At 38.7% G+C, this 22,881-nt stretch overlaps 1 protein-coding gene across 12 annotated transcripts in view; it reads left to right on the top strand.

Moving 5' to 3' along the window:
* atp2b2 (ATPase plasma membrane Ca2+ transporting 2) overlaps positions 1 to 20,237 on the top strand; it is a 329,843-nt gene extending 309,606 nt beyond the window's left edge. For 9 of the 12 annotated variants that reach the window (XM_057845541.1, XM_057845546.1, XM_057845545.1 and 6 more), the window contains one exon: positions 15,507 to 20,237. In XM_057845541.1, coding sequence (XP_057701524.1) covers positions 15,507 to 15,818 — 312 coding nt within the window. In that variant the 3' untranslated portion in view covers positions 15,819 to 20,237. Of the gene's footprint in view, positions 1 to 270; positions 321 to 15,506 lie in introns of all 12 variants that reach the window. The other 3 variants (XM_057845548.1, XM_057845544.1, XM_057845547.1) reach the window with 2 other exon arrangements.
* Positions 20,238 to 22,881: the final 2,644 nt, after the last annotated feature.

Below are 22,881 nucleotides of genomic sequence, written 5' to 3'. Positions count from 1 at the left end.
TTACTGGCCAGCGGCAAAAAGCTGTTGGTTTTGCAATTATTTACAGTACCACAGTACTTTGGTGGTTCTACTATATTAACCGTTTAAATCAATTAAAAAGTTTAGGGGGAGTTGACATCTCTGAATCTTTTTATTTTTAAATTTTCTGCTTTTGTTCTGCTTTTTTATTTGCATACTTCTGTATTGTTGCTGGTCACACTGATTTCAAATCTCCTATCATGCTCGGGTGTACTGTCCTCTCATTGGTCAATGTGTTGTCTGTTTCCTCAGAGTGCTAGGAGCGCGGGACTAAGGGTGATACCCACGGCGTGACATTTCAGGTTGTGAGTTTGTCTCCCTCTGCTCATATTCCTGTAAAAATGACAAACCCCCACTCAGTCCCCACCACCACTTGACCTCTATCCCTCACCACTGGCATCCCACTCGACTTTTTTGTATCTTGACGGACATTTACTCGAACTAAATCTACTTTTGGTAAACATTCAAGTATGAGCTGTATTAGTTTGCTTGGTTTAAGAATTTATTTAATATTGAGTTTATTCACCTTAGCGGAGTTATTCTAGATCATGCAACAAAAAACGCTGAAGAGTTGCACCTTAAATAAGATTGCAGAATTAACGTAAAATTATTTCAATAGATGACAAAATAATAATAGCAAATTTGCTCAAAGGTTTTGCATTTAGCTTCTTTTTATTAGTTGTTTTTTTTTGTTTTGTTTTGTTTTTTGTTTCAAACAACAAAGTAGGCTTTAAAAACCCTCACAGTATTTTTTTTACACAGTCATGACAGCTGAAAAAAAACATGTTCACATGCAAAAAATATTAGCATTCAAATGATTCTTCCAAATGAACTACAAAAAAGGGGTGCACTCTTTCATAGTTTTTGGTGACAAAAATCTCACCTCACCTCACTTGTGTCAATAGGTGACCAAGAAGAAAAACAGGCAAATGCTAATATGCTAAAGGTTTTACCGCTACTCTGGTCATCTGTTCTTGGGAGATGTTTTTACTTGGGGTTCAAGTCAATTAAAGTATGATGTAGCATACGATACTTCTGATGACAAAAAAGAACAATTTTTTTTTTAAACAAAAATGCAAAGAGTTTTATTTTTTCCCACCTTTTCCTTAATTTATTCTGTTACGGTACGCGAATGTGGAACACAAGATTGGACCCAAGAGCAGACAATGCGTACCAGGGTTTATTAATACAGACAAAACAAACAGGTGATTGCGGAAAAGGAGGAGTAAAAAAAAAAAGTCCTTGTCAATAGGTCGACGGGGATCAAATAACACTAAACCATAGACTTCATAATATATTGACGGGGTGCGGGGCCGATTAATAGAGGGCCTATCTCCGTCAAAGCTGACAGAGTGGAAACACAAAGAGCTTTTTATGTTGAAAAAAAAAAACGGGCAGTTTGCATTTATTTTACGTAACTATGTCAAATGTGCTGGTAGTCTTTAAGGCACTGTGGCGCCGCCTTATCACCACAAAGACCTTTTTACTTTGAAAATTCTTGTGCATAAATGTTTAAATCCCTCAATTCTTTATAGATATGGACATAAAACCGTCTCGATTCGTGGTTAAAAGCAGCAACAAAAAAATGGGATGTTAGCATTTACTTTACGTAAATATGTCGAATGTGCTGCTAGTCTTTAAGGCACTGTGGCACCGCCTTATTACCACAAAGAGCTTTCTACGTTGAAAATTCTTGTGAATAAATGCTTAAAACCCTCAATTCTTTATAGACATGGACGTAACACAGTCTCAATTCCTGGTTAAATGCAAAAAATAAAAAATAAAGAAAATGGTCAGTTTGCATTTATTTTACGTAAATATGTCGAATGTGCTGCTAGTCTTTAAGGCACTGTGGCGCCGCCATATCATCGGAAAGAGCTTTTACGTTGAAAATTCTTGTGAATAAATGCTTGAACCCCTGAATTCTTCATCGATATGGACGTAAAACCGTCTTGATTCTCGGTTAAAAACAAACAAAAACAAAAAAACGGGCAGTTAGCATTTATTTTATGTAAATATTGCGAATTATGACGCCAATGTCATAGCAGTTAATTTCTCCCATTGACTTTTTTCACGTTTAAAAATGCATGCATGGTACAAAAAATATAATAATTACCTTGAATCAATGAACAAATCAATCCTGAGACAATCCTTCCTGTTTGAATGTGGTACAGCTTTCGTACTTTTTCAACCTAAATCCGGTGTTGGATCGCTGCATGTGTTTGAGAATAACTGCGACCGACTGAAGTGGCCTGTGGGACGGCCCCTTACTTGAAGGCGTGGTGCGGTGTCTGGGGAATGTGTCCCGTCAATATCATTATGAAGTCTATGACTAAACTAAGCCGGCAGACAGCCAACAAGATAACAAAAATGAACAAACGCAATACCTGCACAAGGTAGAAGAATCACAAAACAAAAAAAACAGCCGAAGAACAAACTGTCAAATACAATGAGCCTCGAAACAAGTGTCGAATGGCAATCAGCAAGTTAATATCTCGGCGCCAATCTCTTGGATCGCTGGCATTTATATATTACTGTTGATTAACTGAAATTAGCTGCAGGTATGACGTCGGGAACGCCCCCACTCTTTAACAAAACAAAATCTGACCAGCAGCAGAATGTGACACATTCTTTATTCTATCAATTGTAAATGTTAAGAGACCATAAAATACGTTCATTTCTGTCCTGTTTCTTCATGTTGTTGTGTAATTGAACATCATGTCACTGTGGTTATGATATAATACATACAACAATCATCTACAGCCAGAGTAAAATTTAGTGAATTCAACCTCCTGCTGTTTTCGAACCTTCCATCCGTGTTACATGTCAGACATCCTGTCACATGAACTCACACTCTTGATAATATGTACAATATATTAGTTAGGATCCAAAACATGTCTCTTCATGTTTAAATTTAATTTAATCTATATATATGATTTTACTAATACCTTTAATTCATTGACTCTCTTGACGGTGATCGTCACTGCCAGCTAGGGTGACCACGTGTCTGGTTTTAGGACGGACACTTAGCCTTTTCAGTAATGTGTCTGGTGTCTGGCACAACCCATTAATCGGACACTATTTGTCCAGTTTTTAAAGAAAATGAGCCCGGTTCAGTTTATGTGACACAACTCAGCCCCACGGTTGTCACAATTGGCATGTGATTGAGCAAGATTAGCTTCAGTTAAAAATTAAAGCAAGTACTTTTGGACTTTTTGTTTATAGGGAACCACATATTAAAAGACATGTACAGTAGTTCTTAAAAGTATTAGTACAAGTAATAATAGTTTGATATTAAAACCCCTCTTAATGTTTTTAAATAAAAAAAGAAACTAGTAGCTCGTCATTGTTGTTGACGTCGCAGGGTGGTGACGTCACAGGGCCACGCTGCCGTATTTCACAGTCACTCTAACTATGTAAGGTAGTGATTTAAATACACCACAAGTTGCAAGTTGCAATTGCAAGTTTTACATTAATAAGACATCAAGCCAATGAGTGCATTTCGTCCCTCAACTGACGCCGTAGCTCCCTGTTTTTTTTTTTTTTTTTTTTTTTTTTTTAGACTGAGTCCATTGTGATTCACGTTCATTTGAGTGTTGTCTTCACAAGACTCCTGAAAATGGCTCCCAGCATCATAGTTTGTGTATTGTGACAAACTATTGCCATCCAGTGTATTTGTTGGACTAAAGGAGTTGCTCAATTGTTTAAATATAGTTTGACCAAAGTCTGAGTAAGTTTTATGTGTATTTTGCGCATCTGTTTTGATTGTGAATGCCAGTTCTCTTTGCATTGTTGTGTTGACTGTGCGAGAATAGGGCCTCAGTAATACAGATTGAAGCACTTTTCTTCTTGGTGACATTTTTTGAGAGATATGAGTATTAGTTTTGTAGTATTTTCACTATATGATACTTATGTTTGTTGTGAAAGAGTTGACAAAGTTTATGCCAATAAACGGCACGGTACGAGCTACGAATCTGAATGCTTGTGTCCACCATCCTTTGTCTCTCCCACTGTAGATTAAAGAGACTACAGAGTCAGTCAAGGGAAAAAACGCACTCATTGGCTTGATTAATGTAAAACTCGCCATTAACACCTTGTGGCGTATTACTTAAATCACTACCTTACATAATTAAAGAGTGACACTGTTTTTTGTTGTTGTTTTTTTTTTAAAAGAGTGACAGGTGGAATTCTGGCAGCGTGGCCATGTGACATAACCGCCCTGCGACGTCAACAACATTGGCGACCTACTAGTTAAAATAATTTTACAAATTGTATAAAAACGAAAACATCAAGAGGGGTTTAAATATCAAATTATAATAGCTTGTACATTTATCTTTTAAGGTCCTTTAAGGTCTACAACTTTTTCAATCCGTGGATCCCTTTAAGTGAAAATAGTAAGTACTTCCTCCACCAATGCCCAAAAATGTTTCATGACCACTAATATTTATTACTTATTGTAAACAGAGTAATGAACAGTATATTTTTGTAGCTATTTATTAAAACATGTTCCGAGTATTCAATGCTATCTTTTGTGATATATTGTGATATTTTTTAAATATACATTTAAATTATAATCATAAAGCATTTGACATGAACCATCCCTATCATTAAAATACCTCAACACCGTATATTAATTAAAATATTTTGCTCTTACTTGAATGTTTACACATCCATGCATGCATGGGGTTAGTGCCTTCAGGCCTGATTAAATAATAATAAAAATAACATTAATACAAAATAAAATTATATTAACCATTGTTTCCATCCATATGTATTGTGACAATGGTTTCTACTTGTTGTCTTGTTGCATGTACCTTGTATTGACTTCCTGTTGTCGTCATTTTTATGTGACAACGTTTGCTCATTGTCTCACAACACTTGTGTGCTGTTTTGTGTTGTTGTGAGTTATCTACTCCTGCACTGCTTGTGTACGTGTGCAAACCATCCCCGTCCCCGCCGTTTTTGGGACAACCCTGTGCTCCACGTTTATGTGTGTGTACCACACAGACTGTGTGGATGCTGAGCCAGCAGAGTTGGCTCTGGTACACTTTTGTTTTTTAGAGCACCTGAATGGACTGCTCAGATCTAACCTCCTTCCTCCTTACTGACCTTGTCCACCAGATTTTCTCCAACTTGCATGTGATATTCTTCTGAATTGTATCCCACCGCGTCAGACCATGCATTCATAGTTGTGGCTCCTACTGCAGAGATTGTATAATTTGAACTGGTGACAGTTGTATTAAATATAGTTAGATAGCATAACGAAAACACCATATAGCGTTGTACAAGACGTCACATTTCAAGTAATAATGCTGTTTTGATTGACACTGTCAGATAAGTAATGTGAGCTCCACTTGCGTGTTTACATGTTCTCTTTTTGTTGTTGTGTGGATGTTCTCCAGGTGTTGTGGTGTTCTTCTCTTATCTAAAAAATATGTATCCTGGGTACAATTTTTTTCAATGTCCTTATTGTCCATAGGTTCATGGTACTCACCAGCTAATCGCGGGGCACAGATCGACAAACACAATTTATATACGGACAATTTAGAGTGCATGTTGTTTCAGCCAGAATTCCTGGAGAAAATCCAGGCAAACCTGAAGAGATATTCCAAGGGAAATTTGACCCCTTAACTCCTGGCAAATGCCTTGTATGTTTAATTTTTATAAAAGAGTGTAGTTGTGTGGACATTGTGCAACATAGATTCTGGCCTCACTTCACTGTAAGCAGTGGTGTTCCTAACCTACGTATATTGCCCCCCCCCCAAAAAAAAACAATAAACAATACAAAAAAAACATCAACAACATTCGACCCACAAAATACAGCACACGAAGTGTACGGCGCACAACCCAACAACCAAAACACAGTATTTGTGCCTGTGCCACAAAAAAAAACATGTTTATTTCATATTACACACGGTATTTTATGCTCCTGAATGAAATGAACCGCTTGGATATGTGCAGAAGCGATCAGTATATTTATTCAATTTTTTAATCCCGCGCTACGAAAATGAGAGACTCCCGGCCAAAGTCTCAGATTGAGGAAGAAGGCGGCTGTATTGAGGAAGAAGGCGGCTGTATTGAGGAAGAAGGCGGATGTGACGTCAAAGGGTGAAATTATCATCACTATACAGCCATACTATTGTATGCAAAAGGACTCCGGATTGAGCTAATTTTGCAAATTAATTCATTTATTTTCCACGTCACGCCAGCCCAATGTGCTGCAGGCTTTTGTTGCTACACCAGGGAGAGTGGTGTGAGCCTTACTGGGTTTCCAAAAGATCATGTTCACCGCAAAGAATGGGCAAAACATGTCCGACAACCGGCCGATGTAGGCGGGAGCGACCGTGCTTGGCAGCCACGCGCTCTCGTCTCCGGTTCTCAATTGTGTCGAGACTTCCACCGACCTCTGCCCTCTTTGCGTGGCCGCCTATAGAGCTCTATCCTTGGCTTGGGCCTGGGGAGCACCCCGCTCTTGTCTCTGGTTCTCGGTTTTGTCGAGACTTCCACCCACCTCAGCCCTCTTCACGTGCCCGCCAATAGAGCTCCCCGCCCTGCTTTGTGGGACATGAGTCCGTGTAGTTTTGTTTGATTTTTTATGTTAGAAAGGCGAGGAAGAGACTTGGAGGAGCTGCTCGGTTCAGGTTAGCATGTAGCCTACAAACATGAGAACTTTAACCAACTATCTACTAAAACGACCCGTGACTTGGGGGAATCACATAATATTGTACTTATGTGAGAGCGCACATGACGCACATGTAGATGGAGCGGTTTTAAGATCAGGCAACTTTTATTTCCTTTATTAATGATGGTCAATGGTGGCGTTATATATTTCAGAGGGTAAGAGAGTGTTTTTAGGAGTTGGGAATAACACGAGCTCACAGAAGTCAACTTCCTAGCCGCTCGGTCAGAATGCATTTACCTTAATGCTTGGATTACGCGGATGCGCTAATTTTAAAGTTCGCTCATTTGACCACGGGAAGACGAACACCCGCTGGCTTGACCGCAGTCAACAATTACCACTTATTTCTTACCCAATATTTATTTTTCCCATGTAAGTGTAAAATATTTTGGGTCGCAGTTCGCCTGTGTGTACTGACACAAAACCATACTTATTTTAGGAATTACCACCCTACTTATTTCTTCACGATACTGGCCCACCAGCCCACCAGTAAAATCCCCGGGATCCCCGTGTGCCAGTCCGCCCATGGCACTTACTTGTAACCATATTTTCAGTTTTATATTGACTTACCCTTTCAGAAAGATACCCTATAAAAGTCATCTATACCCTATCAGCTTTCAGTTTGATGCAGTCAGAACCTCAAATATAAGAAATAAAAACAGTCACCATTTTTCAGGATGGTAACCCTCACGAGGGTTGCGGGGGTGCTGAAGTCTATTCCACCCCAGCTATCTATGGGCAGGCAGTAGGGTACACCCTGAAGTGGTTGCCAGCCAATCACAGGACACAAACAACAACAGGTAAACCTTTCACACTCACATCTATGGAGAATTTAGAGTGTTAAACAGCACAAGGAGAACATGTACACTGCACTCAGGAAGGACGGAGCTCAGGATTAAGAGCTGATCTCACAACTGTGAGGCGGAAGTGCTAACAACTCTGCCACCAAAAAAAAACAGTGTCAATCAAAAGCTAATATTATCTTTGTAAACTCACAACTGTGATAAATACAGTACATACTTACAGTACAGTGTGCAGATAGTCAGTGTGGAACAAACAAAATCACTTGTTGTACTGAGAAATGGAGGGTAACCGGTGGGATACAAAGTGGTGGTTGACAACCATGCATTTCCTAATTTTGTTTACTTTTGTGGAGTTTTTTGTGTTTGTTTTGTTTATGTGAGCATTGTATTTATTAACCTGGCTTGTTTCTAGGTATACGGCACATTGGACTAAAAGCGTATACTTATAACGAGCATTGGTAATTGTTTTCTTTCATTTTGATTCTTACTTTCCTCACAGTTTTCCTTTATTGCACGTTCCCAACTTGAGTGAACTTTATAGTGATTTTTAAAAGCACAGCGAAGATATCTTCTCACCCTGCCAACTTCTCATGGAGGAAGTTGGAGACCTGATGTCATTCATTTTGAGTTCCCATATTGGTCCTGGGTAAAACATAACTTTATTTTGGGAAATTGGGTGAACATTTCTGTTTAAATACAGTGCCTTGCAAAAGTATTCGGCCCCCTTGAATCTTGCAACCTTTCGCCACATTTCAGGCTTCAAACATAAAGATATGAAATTTATTTTTTTTGTCAAGAATCAACAACAAGTGGGACACAATCGTGAAGTGGAACAACATTTATTGGATAATTTAAACTTTTTTAACAAATAAAAAACTGTAAAGTGGGGCGTGCAATATTATTCGGCCCCTTTACTTTCAGTGCAGCAAACTCACTCCAGAAGTTCTGTGAGGATCTCTGAATGATCTAATGTTGTCCTAAATGACCGATGATGATAAATAGAATCCACCTGTGTGTAATCAAGTCTCCGTATAAATGCACCTGCTCTGTGATAGTCTCAGGGTTCTGTTTAAAGTGCAGAGAGCATTATGAAAACCAAGGAACACACCAGGCAGGTCCGAGATACTGTCGTGGAGAAGTTTAAAGTCGGATTTGGATACAAAAAGATTTCCCAAGCTTTAAACATCTCAAGGAGCACTGTGCAAGCCATCATATTGAAACGGAAGGAGCATCAGACCACTGCAAATCTACCAAGACCCGGCCGTCCTTCCAAACTTTCTTCTCAAACAAGGAGAAAACTGATCAGAGATGCAGCCAAGAGGCCCATGATCACTCTGGATGAACTGCAGAGATCTACAGCTGAGGTGGGAGAGTCTGTCCATAGGACAACAATCAGTCGTACACTGCACAAATCTGGCCTTTATGGAAGAGTGGCAAGAAGAAAGCCATTTCTCAAAGATATCCATAAAAAGTCTTGTTTAAAATTTGCCACAAGCCACTTGGGAGACACATCAAACATGTGGAAGACGGTGCTCTGGTCAGATGAAACCAAAATTGAACTTTTTGGCCACAATGCAAAACGATATGTTTGGCGTAAAAGCAACACAGCTCATCACCCTGAACACACCATCCCCACTGTCAAACATGGTGGTGGCAGCATCATGGTTTGGGCCTGCTTTTCTTCAGCAGGGACAGGGAAGATGGTTAAAATTGACGGGAAGATGGATGCAGCCAAATACAGGAACATTCTGGAAGAAAACCTGTTGGTATCTGCACAAGACCTGAGACTGGGACGGAGAATTATCTTCCAACAGGACAATGATCCAAAACATAAAGCCAAATCTACAATGGAATGGTTCAAAAATAAACGTATCCAGGTGTTAGAATGGCCAAGTCAAAGTCCAGACCTGAATCCAATCGAGAATCTGTGGAAAGAGCTGAAGACTGCTGTTCACAAACACTCTCCATCCAACCTCACTGAGCTGGAGCTGTTTTGCAAGGAAGAATGGGCAAGAATGTCAGTCTCTCGATGTGCAAAACTGATAGAAACATACCCCAAGCGACTTGCAGCTGTAATTGGAGCAAAAGGTGGCGCTACAAAGTATTAACCACCGAATAATATTGCACACCCCACTTTTCAGTTTTTTATTTGTTAAAAAAGTTTAAATTATCCAATAAATTTTGTTCCACTTCACAATTGTGTCCCACTTGTTGTTGATTCTTGACAAAAAATTAAAATTTTATATCTTTATGTTTGAACCCTGAAATGTGGCGAAAGGTTGCAAAGTTCAAGGGGGCCAAATACTTTTGCAAGGCACTGTATTAGGATGTTAACACCAATCAAAGAGAATTAGGCGGAAATGTTTTATATCTCTCGAGAAATCTGCATTTTTGAAGTAAATAAATCATGTAGGCCTATTTGTACTACTCAAAGTGAGTAGCAATTAAAAATATATCATTCATTACGAGTATAAACCAATGTTTGCAAACTGAGGTAATAATTCCCATTGAAATGAATGCAACGAATAAATGGCTGAAACCCAGAGAACACTTAAACACCTTCATTTTGAACAGTATTCAGTCCTTAGTGTATCATAGATTCCACCATCAGTTGACCAGGCAGCTCCCGCAGACATTGCGCCACGCTTCCCGTAGGGGGCCGGACCCAGGCAGAAGTTGGGTTGGCTTTCACTGTGATAAGCTCAAACACATGCTGCGTTCTAAAGCCGGATTTAAGTGGAAATAGGACCAATGTTTTACTGTATACACACAGGTAGAAATGTCTCAAGAGTGCTTTGGTTGAGGATTCAAGGTAATTATTACATTAAAAAGCAACTTGCATGCAATCGGAAACATTAAAAATACAATGAAATGAATAGAAAAAATTAGCCTAACTTTAGCCTGAAATATGCTTTTAACCAAGAATCTAGACTGTTCTGTGTTCATATCTATAGAAAATCAGCGATTTAGGCATTTTTTAAAGAGAATTTTCAACTTAAAAAGCTCTTTGTTTTGTGACGGCCGCCATGTTGGAGTACACAATACTGTCACTTTTGCTTGAAATATTTACGTAAAATGAACGATAACTCCTCGTTTTTTGCTTTTAATAATTTTGACTGTTTTACATTCATATCTATTGAAATTTCGCAATATCAGCATTTATTTATAAGAATTTTCAACTTAAATAAATCTTTGTTTTGTGACGGCTGCCATGTTGGATTTTCTATCTCAACACAATAGCGGAATTCAACCAAAATAAGTTGTGATTGTATTAAGAAAAATGCTAATTTTGCTTTTGTTGACTAAAATTAAGATGATTCTGCATGCCTTTCTCAAGTATTTAGTTTCTGAGGTGAAAATTGATTTATTAGCTGTTGAAAATTGGTACTAGTTAAAAAAAAAAAAAAAAAAGTTGCTATTTTGGGCAAAAACTTATTGGCTATGTTCAATGTTGCAATTGATCCTGAAAATATAGGTGATTGTCTCTGCATTTGGTGATTTGTGTGCATCCAGAATTAAATTTGAGAGTTTTATAGCCATTTTAAATTTTGTTATACTTGTATAGAAAAATAATCAGGATTTTTATCAGGGAACGACTTAGAATTTTTTAATGTCACTACTCACGGAGACTCATATATGCCTAAGGGAGGTGCCTGTTTTTGGTTTTAGGTCGCTAACGGTCTTGAAAATATTTGAATTTTAAGTTTTTGAAAATAAGCCCCCTACGGACCGACCCCAAGCCCCGTCAACTGATAGTGAAATCTATGAGTGTATGTTAAAAATAGAAAGTTTGAAAAATAACTGACAATATATACCTGTCAAGTCAGCAGTCGTCCTCATGCATGTCAGTTTTAATGAACCAGTCTCAAAACTGAACTCACAATTATATCTTTCAATATGTCATAATATTAACATTTTTCAAGACACTGTATTTGAGGTAAGGCATAATCATCAAAATTATAATCAAGGCTAAAATATTCAATGAGTAATGATTATTTTATTTCTTTGCTTTCTAAACTGTTAGACAAAAAATATTGATTGAATTCTGCATTACAACAAAAGAGCCAACAACACTTTGATATGTGAAGACCAGTGATTCTCCACTGGCTATGGACTGATCCTGGATGAGTACCTGTAGTTGAAAGTTCCGGGAGCTTAAAGGTTTGACATTAATTGTCTAATAAGCAGACAAACTTGATGTTGCACTTTTCTAAAACAAATACAGGCCGACATTTCAATTTGATTTCCATGTTCATTCTAAGCTTCTTAAAGGGACAGACAAGACCTACAATAAATGTGAGAAATGGATGCTCAAATAATCTAAATATACACATCTCAAATTTCTTCTGCTATCGGAGAAAATCAGGTTTAACCACAAAATGACACCGCTTGTGTGATGCGCGAACTAGTGGCGGATGCTGGTTTTTCAGTGAGGGGAAGCTCACAGTGTGTCAGCTTGTGAGTGCTTTGTGACACCAAAGTAGGGAAAGCAGCTATAGTACCAAAACTCAAGTCTCCAAACACAAGAGAAAAAAACACCAGAACTAATTAGATTTTTTTTGCTAGTCGTTTTACACAAAGAAAGTGTTGCAAGAATGATTATGAAAGTCTTAGGTTCAAATCAGAACGACGGTATGGAACTTGAAAAAGGCATCCTGTAATCTTAATACAACAAGATCACTGATTCGCTTATTTTGATGTCATTAAAAAGTGATTCAGCCTCACACTGATCATCCAATCACCAGTTGAGCCCCACCCATTGCCTACCAACCCCAGAGACGCGCAGCGTTCAATGAGCAGGGGCAGAATAAACCCAGCCTTTAGCCAATGACTCATCTCAGTTCGCTGCAATGTACTCTGAAGACGCACAGCTTCCACACTGTTTAAAGGACTGTGAAGCTGGGCAAATGAAAGAAAAGCAAGCGGTATCGTAACCAGTGATAAGAAGCTAATTTTGAACAAAAGTTGAGCATGTTGCAGTGCATATCTAATTAATGACATGTACACACAACAGAATACATTTGATCATTTATTTCTTGACATTTTGGGGGAAGCTCCTTGCAGTTTTAGAGCCATTACCTCCGGCGCGTTCATCACATCAATGCTGACATACTCGACATAGGTAAAGCACACATTAGCTAAGAAATAGACACGGACTCTTTATAGTTTATGTACCTTTTTTAATATGGCTGTTCATATTCTTTCTCTGTCTGAGACTCAGACAAAGCTTGCTTCACTTCCTCGGTTCACTGAAGCATGTTGAGGCCACTGATGGACCTCAGTGAAGTTGGCCCATCAGACACAAATTTATAGAACAATTACAGTCATGTGAAAAATTCAGGACACCCCATTAAATATTCAGTTCTTTGTTAAGAAATGTTCACATATCAATGTCTGATCTTGTTTTTCTTTATCTCTGGAAAAGAAAGTGATTTAATTGCAGGCAAACAACAAAAATGAACATTGTTTTACTCATTAAATCAAATATATCAACAAAAATGCATGTTCTGACTGAGGAAAAAGTTAGGACACCCTACCACCTAATAGCTAGTGTTACTCCCTTTTACCCCTTTAACTTCAGTGAGACGGTTTTTGTAGCCATCTACTAGTCTTTGGCATCGGTCTGAAGAAAGTTTTCCCCACTCCTCAACGCAGAATACTTTCAGCTGAGAGATGTTTCAGGGTTTCTTGCATGTACAAGTCACCCAACATTATCTCAATGGGATTAAGATCAGGGCTTAGACTCGGCCATTTCAGGACTCTCCATTTCTTTTCAGCCAGTCCTTGGTGGATTTACTGGTATTTTTTGAGTCCTTGTCATGTTGCAGGGTCCAGTATCGCTTCAGCTTTAATTTTATCACAGATGATCTCACATGTTCCTCAAGCACCCTCTGATACACGACAGAATTCATGTTGGATTCTATGATGGTGAGCTGGCCAGGTCCTGCTGAAGCAAAGCATCCCCAAACCATGACACTTCCACCTCAATGCCTCACAGTTGGTATGAGGTTCTTTTCCTGGAATGCTGTATTGGGCTTTTGCCAAACATGTCCTCTGTTCTGGTGTCCAAATAATTAAATTTTCGATTCATCTGTCCAAAGAACATTATTCCAGAAATCCTGGTCTTTGTCTACATTTACTCTGGCAAACTTCAGTCTGGCCTTCATGTTCTTGGAGAGCAAAGGTTTCCTCCTTGCACACCTCCCATGAAGGTTGAACTTGTGAAGTCTGTTTCTGATTCTAGAGGCATGCACTTTCACATCAACAGTAGCAAGAGCCTGCTGTAGGTCCCGTGATGTACTTTTAGGGTTTTTGGAGCCTTCTTTTAGCATCTTACGGTCTGCTCTCGGGGTGAACTTGCTTGGACGGCCAGACCTGGGCATGTTGGCAGTTGTTTTGAATGTCCTCCACTTGTAGACTATTTTCCGGACAGTGGAACGGCTTATTTTATTTTATTTTGAGATCTTTTGAAATCCCTTTCCAGACTACAGTATACAGTCTTCTTTCTGAAGGCCTCAGACAGCTCATTTGATCTCACCATGGTGTTCTCTCTCACTTCAATAGTCAGTCACTGTTGAAAGTATTCTGCGTTGAGGAGTGGGGCAAACTTCCTTCAGACTGATGTCAAAGACTAATAAATGACTACAAAAAGCGTCTCACTGAAGTTAAGGGGGTAAAAGGGGGAAACACTAGCTATTACGTGGTAGGGTGTCCTAACTTTTTCCTCAGTTAGAATATCCATTTTTTTATATATTTGGTTTACTGAGTAAAACAATGTTATTTTTTGTTGTCTACCTGCAATTAAAACAATTTGTTTTCCAGAGATAAAGAAAAATAAGATCAGACATTGATAGGTGAACATTTCTTAATAAAGAACTGAATATTTAATGGGGTGTCCTAATTTTTTCACATGACTGTATGTCATTCGTTAGTGATAGGTTAGTGCTAGTTTGTGATGAAAAAAAAAAAATGTTGGTGCTGCTATCATTTTTGAGATATTAATTTACAATGATGACGTCAGGCATCCCCCCATTTATTGCAAAATCGACCCGAAATGGTGCTACGTTTGTACTGTTAAAATTTTCGTTTTTGCTGCTATCGTTTTATAGATATTGAGATATTAATTCCGAGTGATGACATCGATTGCAGTGACTCCGTCGCAGCTGACAAAGCGTACCAACTCTCTCAATAACAAAAAGGGTGTCCCAACAACTAGAGATATTAATTTCGAGTGATGACGTGACTCTCAGCCACACATTGAGTGCAAAATGGACCCGAAGGGCTACCATTTGTTTGTGCTACGTTTGCGCTAGTTGTTGAAACACCCCTCCATTATTGAGAGAGTTGGTACGCCTTGTCATCCGCAACGGAGTCGCAGCGATTGACTTAATCTCGTATCTATAAACTACTAAAAGCACCAACTAAACTTTTTACAGCACAAATGAGCACAAAACTAGAACAAACGAATTACAAAATTTTTCTATAAATTTGAATCTGACGGGGTGCCAACTTCACAAAGGTCACTTAAGGTGCATACGCGGAAAAATCTGATATTCTTGCATTTGGCTAAAAGAGTACTGGCATTTAAAAATTTCTGGCAATTGCTATTTTGCCTGCTTCTGTAAATGTTGTCTATTATTTACATTTCTCTCCACCATTACACATCAGATGAATGAAATTCAGTTTAGGTTTTTCAAATTGGTATTTTTTTCCTGCTGGGATGCACCTGATCAAAACCTTGTCTGTCCCTTTAATACTGTGCTCTGAGACAAAATTGTTTGGAAAAAATATAGACTTTCTTTCCCATTTTAGTGCTTTTATCTCATGAATGAACCAAGTTTTTTGACTGAAATTAGTAGCATCGTTTTACCCAAAACCAATAAGGTGGCTAACACAAAAGAGCCCAGATGTTGGATTTCATCTAAGAGAGGCTTCCACGTCCCTTCCCGCTCCCCGACGTCCAGCCCATTTCTAACCACCCACGTGTGCTCTTGTCCCACCGGCAGATCCGTGTCGTGAACGCATTCCGCAGCTCCCTCTACGAAGGCCTGGAGAAGCCCGACTCTCGCACCTCCATCCACAACTTCATGACACAGCCCGAGTTTAGGATAGAGGACTCCACGCCCAATATCCCGCTCATCGACGACACGGACGACGACTCGGCTCGCCGGAGGGGGAAGTACTCCAGCCAGCCCTCGTCGCCCAACAAGAACAACAACGCTATCGACAGCGGCATAAACCTCACCATCGACATCAGTAAATCAGCGGCCTCGTCCAGTCCCGCCAGCCCTTTGCACAGCTTGGAGACCAGCCTCTAACCTGGTTTTGGAACCTTCAGCTCCCCAAGTAACCGGTACATTCGATCCCACCCAAAAAAAAAGATAAAGCGACAGCCATCTTGTATTTGTGGTTGTCTTGTTCTCGCAGAGGAGCAAACTGAGGACGACGAGGAAGACAAACACTGGAACCTCCCCTTTCCTCATTATATTCCGATTAATATTATTGTTCTATTATTATTGTCGCTCCTGCATGAATGTACATTGACCAAGTTTTATTTAAAAGGGTAAGCCCCTTCCCACCTGCCCATTTGGATTCTTTTATCATGGAACAAGGACCGCTTCCTTCTCTTCTTCTCCATCTGTGTGGCATGATCACATGAGATTTGATCATGTGACTGGGTGCCAGGGCTCAACTTGCACAGCAGCTTTGCACCTCCAACCCACCGGTCACCCCAAAAAGAAAAGAGGAGCGCAAAAATAGTACAACGGCGAATTATGAGCATTTACGGGGATTATATTCTATAAATATGAACTCATATAAATATATTTACAGTAGAGAGAGTTTTATCTTTGTTTGTCGGCATGTTGCCTTGTTCCTGCTTTGAATGGCTCGAAAGTACTTATTTATGTCTTAAAAGAGAATGTAATTTGTTTACAAGCCACTTAGAGGTATATTCCTGGTTTTTAGAAGAAGGGATGCCTGAGCTCAGATGGTGTGTTATTATTATGCTGAGGATTAAAACAAAATAAAAATAAAAAACTAAAAAAAAAAAAATAGGGGAAAATTAAACAAAAAAAGCTGGAATTTGCCTGCTATCTTGTGAAATATTGTAGATATTTTTAGAGGACTAACAAACAAAAAGAAACCAAACTATAATGGTAGTAAATGTGGAATCTTAGTATTATTCTTTATGATTGTTGGGATGGAGTTGCGTTTGTTTTTTTTTTTTTTTTCTTAAGAAAAAAAAAAGAGGCCACCATGGTGACAGACGGGGAAGAATTCTATCAATCGCTAACTTTTCTTTGGTTGATGCTTCTTTTTTTATATATAAGTTATATAAATAAACTATATAATGTGTATATTTTCCATTTTAAAGGTTGATATCAGGACCTTCAAAAATGAACTGCTTGAATCACATCAACAAAGTAATATATCTCAACCTTATGAGAACCCTTTTAAATATACTTTGTTTCTTTCTTATTCATTTAATCCAGAAACATTTCAATATACTGTATTTCCTCTGTCAGAGAGACAAAAATCCACACAGCGCTGTAGGCCATTTTCAGACCAAAAAAAAGACTGATTTCGCCACATTTTATTTATTAATCAAAGAGTACATGTGTTGTACCATATAGTACTCATTAAACACATAGTTTTGTGTGTTGAACTTTGCTTTAGCTCTCAATGGCCACAGTGCAGCAATGAAGACTCATCTGTCTAGTATAGATTCACTATCATTCGCATACATTTTCGAGTTGTAGTTTGTTTTGAAGAAGAATGATAGATATGGCTTTCAATGTTCGCATTTTTATATGAAGGTGGATTTTCGGGGCCTGATTTTGACCAACCTTAGCTTTTGGAGCTTCAAATTTCATTGGGAATCATCAAATATTGGCAGCATGTTCAGCTTGCATGCCTTGTTGGAAACTCAAAAGCCTTCAAATTTGATGTCGCCTAAATAGCAGACAACATTGATTATTTTATCTTCAAAGGACAGAAATGGGCAACATGGTCCAAAAATGGTCATTTCAAACGACACCTCCTGGCTATTCAGAATCTGAATGATCCTTATTGGCCAAGTACTGTGGTACCTCGACATACGAACACCTCGACATACAGTCCTTTCGACACCTGACGTAAAATGTGACTCATCATTTGTCCCGACATATGACGACATGCTCAACATACGTCGATTTACAACAGTGTCGCAATTTCATTGTTTTCCCACAAGACGGCAGCACACAGCGGATTTTCTTCTGGGCACGGGTCCCAAGACGGTTAGTGCAGGTGGTGAAAAAAGGAAAAGGGTGACGCTTACAATTGAATTTAAGATGGAAATGACAGAAAAATAAGACCATGTGGTGCGCGTCAGTGAACTGGCTCGACAGTATGGCCAGAATATGTCTGCAGTCTCGACTGTCCACCTCCGGTCGTCAGTCTTTGTAAGTTAAGTTGACAATTATTATTATTGTAACATTGGTAAGGACGTTGCCAGCTTTATCAGGTTTTTAATCATTTATTTAAGAAATTGTGGACCACAGCACGGCTACTGCCCACCATACCCGACGCCAGAAACAACAAAACATGAAAAGAGAAAGTAATAACGTCCGACTCATCCGTACCTCTTTCACTATCTCGTCAGTTACACGGTGCGTTCAGGAACAGCATGCAAAACACAACCACCACATTAGAACCCGATTCATTACATTATGTATTCCGATTTGTATTTATATTTTTATTTGTTTTGCTATGTGTAATGGCTATTTGTGATTGTACCTGCAATATTTTATGAAGGATTTAGTGCATGCTTTTGGGCTGTGGAACGAATTAATCGAATTGTAATGTACAGTGGTACCGCTACTGACAAACGTCTCTACAGACAGAATTTTCAGGTTATGTTACACATACCGGGAAAATATTGCCTCTTGTTATGAAAGAAATTTCCGTATACGAAAGGCAAAGATACACTATAGACTGCTACTCACAGCTCCCAGAGATTACTGAACGTAACATAATTATAGCTGCTCTGCTAGAGGGGCCTCTGCTGCATGTGTATCCAAGTGTATCCATTCGCCCCTCTGGCCATGAGGTGTTCCGACACCTTTACGTGTGTGTATTAACTTTTATCCTTTACTCAGTTTTTGCACAACTCTAATTTTATTTTGCAATAATCTTATTGTAACGTATTTGCTACATGCTTTAATGCATTTTTATGCTTTATAAAAGATTTATGTCTGAATTTGGTGGGGGGGCTTGGAATAGATTTGGGCATTTACATGGAAAACGTGTCTCTAGTTACGGAATTTTCAGTTTAAGAAACTACTTCCAAAACCAAATAATTTCGTAAGAAGAGGTACCACTGTATTCCTATGGGAAAATCCCGCTCAACATATGACCATTTCGATTTACAAACAAGGTCCTGGAACGGATAAAATTTGTATGTAGAGGTACCACTGTATGTTGGTAACACACAAGAAATTTGTCCCTGGTATGTAGACCCACTCGAGTTTTACAATAAAAATCAACTTGTGTGTTTTTGGCCATGGCCTGTGAGACTTTCTTATGGGTCTACTCATGATATACATGTGAAGCCAAAGTTCTTTTTGCTAAAGATAATCTGTCTTTAAAAATAAAATAAAAGCATGTCACGATTGACCAGACACTCCTTCATACAGGCAAACTCCAAATAAAATGTCACTCATTTTGAACGTGCAACAGAAACTATTACGCATTTTCGTTGACGATAACAACACTGGTTGCATGGATCGACTTGCATGTCTTTTCCTCAGTAGCTTATGACATCTCAAGGGTAAAATTTGGTGAACTCCTAGAACATGAATTCTTCTTCATAAAATAAAAATAATTGATTTATTATTTCAAAAGTTATTCAAGTTTAGGTGATGACTGTTTTTTGTGTGTGTGTCACCCTGTTCAATATGTGTTTGAAAGTTGGAAGGAATCCGACTTTTTTTTAATTAGTTCGTCCATGTTGGGCTCTTGGAAAAGTTTGAAATGACCCTTTTTGGCCATGGATTATTGAGCCTCTTATCATGATCAATATGTGTAACAATGTTATGTTCCTAAATCAAACTTTGGTGGTCCAGTTTTCATAATTGTCCATTTGTATATCATTTATAGATTTAAGGTTCTTTGTTCAAACAACTACAAAATGTTTGTTGTTTTCTTAATTTAAGAATTCAATTCATCTTCATTGAAACTGTTTTCTCTCCAAAAACAGCACCACGTTTCTGTGGGCCAATTTTAAACATCTCCAAGAGGAAACAATGACACAAAAATGGAATGTTTATTTGGCTTTTTTCCTATACATACATATATACAAAAAAGACTCTTTTTCTGCAGTTTGGTTATGAATGACAAATTACGTGGTGTAAAATCTAGATGTGCTTTTTGTGTGTTTTAACAGAGCTTGTCTTCCTGCCGTCACGGAATATACAGTACTCTAGCATCTCAGCTGTGCTCACTTATTGTTGTAATATTTATTGTGCTTTGACCGAACCACACGATCAGCAGAGGGAAAGTTACAAAAAAAAAATAATAATAATAATTAATTAATCAATAACAACAACATATTGCACTCTGAAGGAAAAGGCCACTTTAAACAAGCCTGTACTCTTACTAACTCAAGTCACTGGCAAGCACGGCGTGTTCTATAGGCTCATTATGCAAACCATAAACATTTTTTCTACTAAATAAATTTACTCTAGTATTCCAATCTCCAATCTCCAATCTGTCCCATTTCGTTGGCGCTTATCCTCGTCTGATCCCATGTGAAGAGGGTGCACAAGCTTTACCAGTTTGCTCAGGCCTGTCGAAAAATAATTAAGTTGACCGACAAACAAAATTCTTGTTGTTTATGTAATTATTTGTGTGTTAAAAAAAAAAAAAAGGCAAAACAAACCACCACAAAGGCATATGCAGCAATACAATTAAAAGTCAACATGCTGAAAGCACAGCGGAACCTCCAAAGTTTTTTCTGTCTCTGGGAAATGAAGCAAGGCAGTATGGGTTGATGAGAAGTAAAATTACAGCATGAAATTTAAATACAGGGAGTCCTCGGGTTACGATGTCCTCGACCTATGACATTTCGACTTTACGACTCACGTGTCTTGTCCGCCATTTAGACCCCATCACCAGTGTTCCTGCTTAGCTAGTGCATAGTGCTGGTCTGTGTTTGTGCGCCTGGAGGATTTTGGCCTTTTTCACCCTCCTTTTTTCACATTATGGCCCCAAAGAAGATAGATGGGACTTCTACTGTTGCTGGTCCAGCGAAAAGAGAAGCAATTACCGCGGAAACAATGCTTAACATCACAAAAAGATCTGAGAGACCCCGACGAAAATTGGTAAACATATGCTTCGTTCAGACCAAAGTCAAGCCATCTCCAAAAGTAGTTTTGTGTTGACTCAGACCTAACATCCGTAAGTCTGCAAAACCAAACAACTTACTCTTCACAAGTAATGAGTAACATTGTGTGTAACCGCTTGCAATGTCTGATTTTTATAAAAATAATGGTATATTTTTTTCTCAGCACAACTTCAGCAATATGAACTCGTATTATTATACTGTACTGCCCGGTAGTCCCCAAACTTTTTTGCAGCCCGGCGTGATATAAGCCTTTTTCTTCACGGACTGGCAAAGTGCGGCAGAAAATCAAAGTAAATGTAACAATAACACAACGGTGCCAACAACATACATTAAGTGCAGGGAAACTGTAATTCACCATACTCTGAATCAAACTTTTTTTAACAGCGGCCTCTCCTAATACTTGATGAAAAATATCCTTGGTCGTAGGCATGATGAATTCTTGTCCAATCTTGAAAGGTTTCTTGGCTTTAGCAATACAGTTGGCCACGAGGTATGATGCTCTCACTGCATTCGTGTTTGTTGCCTCATTTACTAGCTTTTAGCCATACATTACGCAGAATGGACTTGGTTGTAGACTCCTCTTCTGGTCCAGTAGGTGGCCTTTTCGTCATAAAAAAAAGCTGTCCAAAGACCTTGCTGCACACAGCACACAGTCAACAACAGCTAACGTTACTTCTTACATTGACTGACGCTGGAATGCTATAGGTGTGCAAACACCCCAGTAATGGCAGCCTAGCTTTTGGCCACATATTACGCAGAATGAACTTGGTTGTAGGCTCCTCTCTGTCCTAGCAGGTGGCGTTTTCCCCATAAAAAAGCTGTCCAAAGACGATGCTGCCCACAGCACACAGCCAACAACAGCTAAGGTTACTTTTTACATTGACGCTGGAATGCTATAGGTGTGCAAACACCCCAGTAATGGCAGCCAACCACTAGATGACGACGTACGCAAATCTCTACTTAGATAAGTCACGAGGCACAGGCCAGATTGCAGTCATAAACAAATTATTTAATTTTCTCTGCAGCCAGGTAGCAAATGCGCCATGGACTGGTACCAGTCCCTGGCCCGATGGTCGGGGATCCCTGCTGAGTTGCTGAGCCTATTACATGACCCTATTATGCCAAAATGATGGCACAAAAATCATTAAATTTAGACCAAAACACTGACTCGTTACCTGTTCAAAATCATGAGTGCGCACTAGTGGAGAAAAAACATTTTTCCTTCTGAATGGTATAATGGAGTCATGTGTTTATTGTTGCGACATCTCATTGGTGAAACAGGTAGCGCTACTGTCGACATCTCTGGCAAAAAATAAGTCAATATGTAAAATGAAGAGGAAAATTGTTACGACTAGTGTAGCCCAAAGCAGCAGAGTAAGAGTAGTGTTTCTTTTTCAAAAATCTGCTCAAGTAAAAGTAAAAATCATTGTGTGAAAACTACTCTAAGACGTACATTTTTCTCAAAATTTATTCAAGTAAATTTAACTGAGTAAAAGTAACGCGTTTCTATCCACCTCTGCACGTAACGTAAAAATAAGTAACAAGTATTTGTAATCTGCTGATTTTATGACTTTTTTTCTCATCATATTAATACAATATTCTAATTGTTTTTCTGAATATATACTTTCTAACACTGCTCATAGACCTCATAATATATTGACGAGACACGGAGCGTAGGGTTGATTAATAGGGGGCCTGCTTTGTTGGCGTGGCCATCAAAGCTGACCGAGTGGAATCACAAAGAGTTTTTTTTACGTTGAAAACTCTTGTGAATAAATGCTTAGATCCCTGAATTCTTTATAGAGATGGATGTAAAAAAGTCTCCATTCTTGGTTAAAAGCAAAAGAAAGTGTGAAGGTAGTATTTATTTCACGTAAATATGGTGAATGTGCGGCTCGTCTTAAAGTTCACTGTGGCGCCGCCTTACCACAAGTCCACAGCAAAGAGCTTTTTATGTCGAAATTCTTGTGAATAAATGTTTAAATCCCTGAATTCTT

The sequence above is a fragment of the Corythoichthys intestinalis genome, chromosome 9 (genome assembly GCF_030265065.1).
Source record: "Corythoichthys intestinalis isolate RoL2023-P3 chromosome 9, ASM3026506v1, whole genome shotgun sequence".
Lineage (NCBI taxonomy): Eukaryota > Metazoa > Chordata > Actinopteri > Syngnathiformes > Syngnathidae > Corythoichthys > Corythoichthys intestinalis.
The sequence above is the reverse complement of the archived record's forward strand: the minus strand, read 5'-3'. Positions and strand labels throughout refer to the sequence as shown.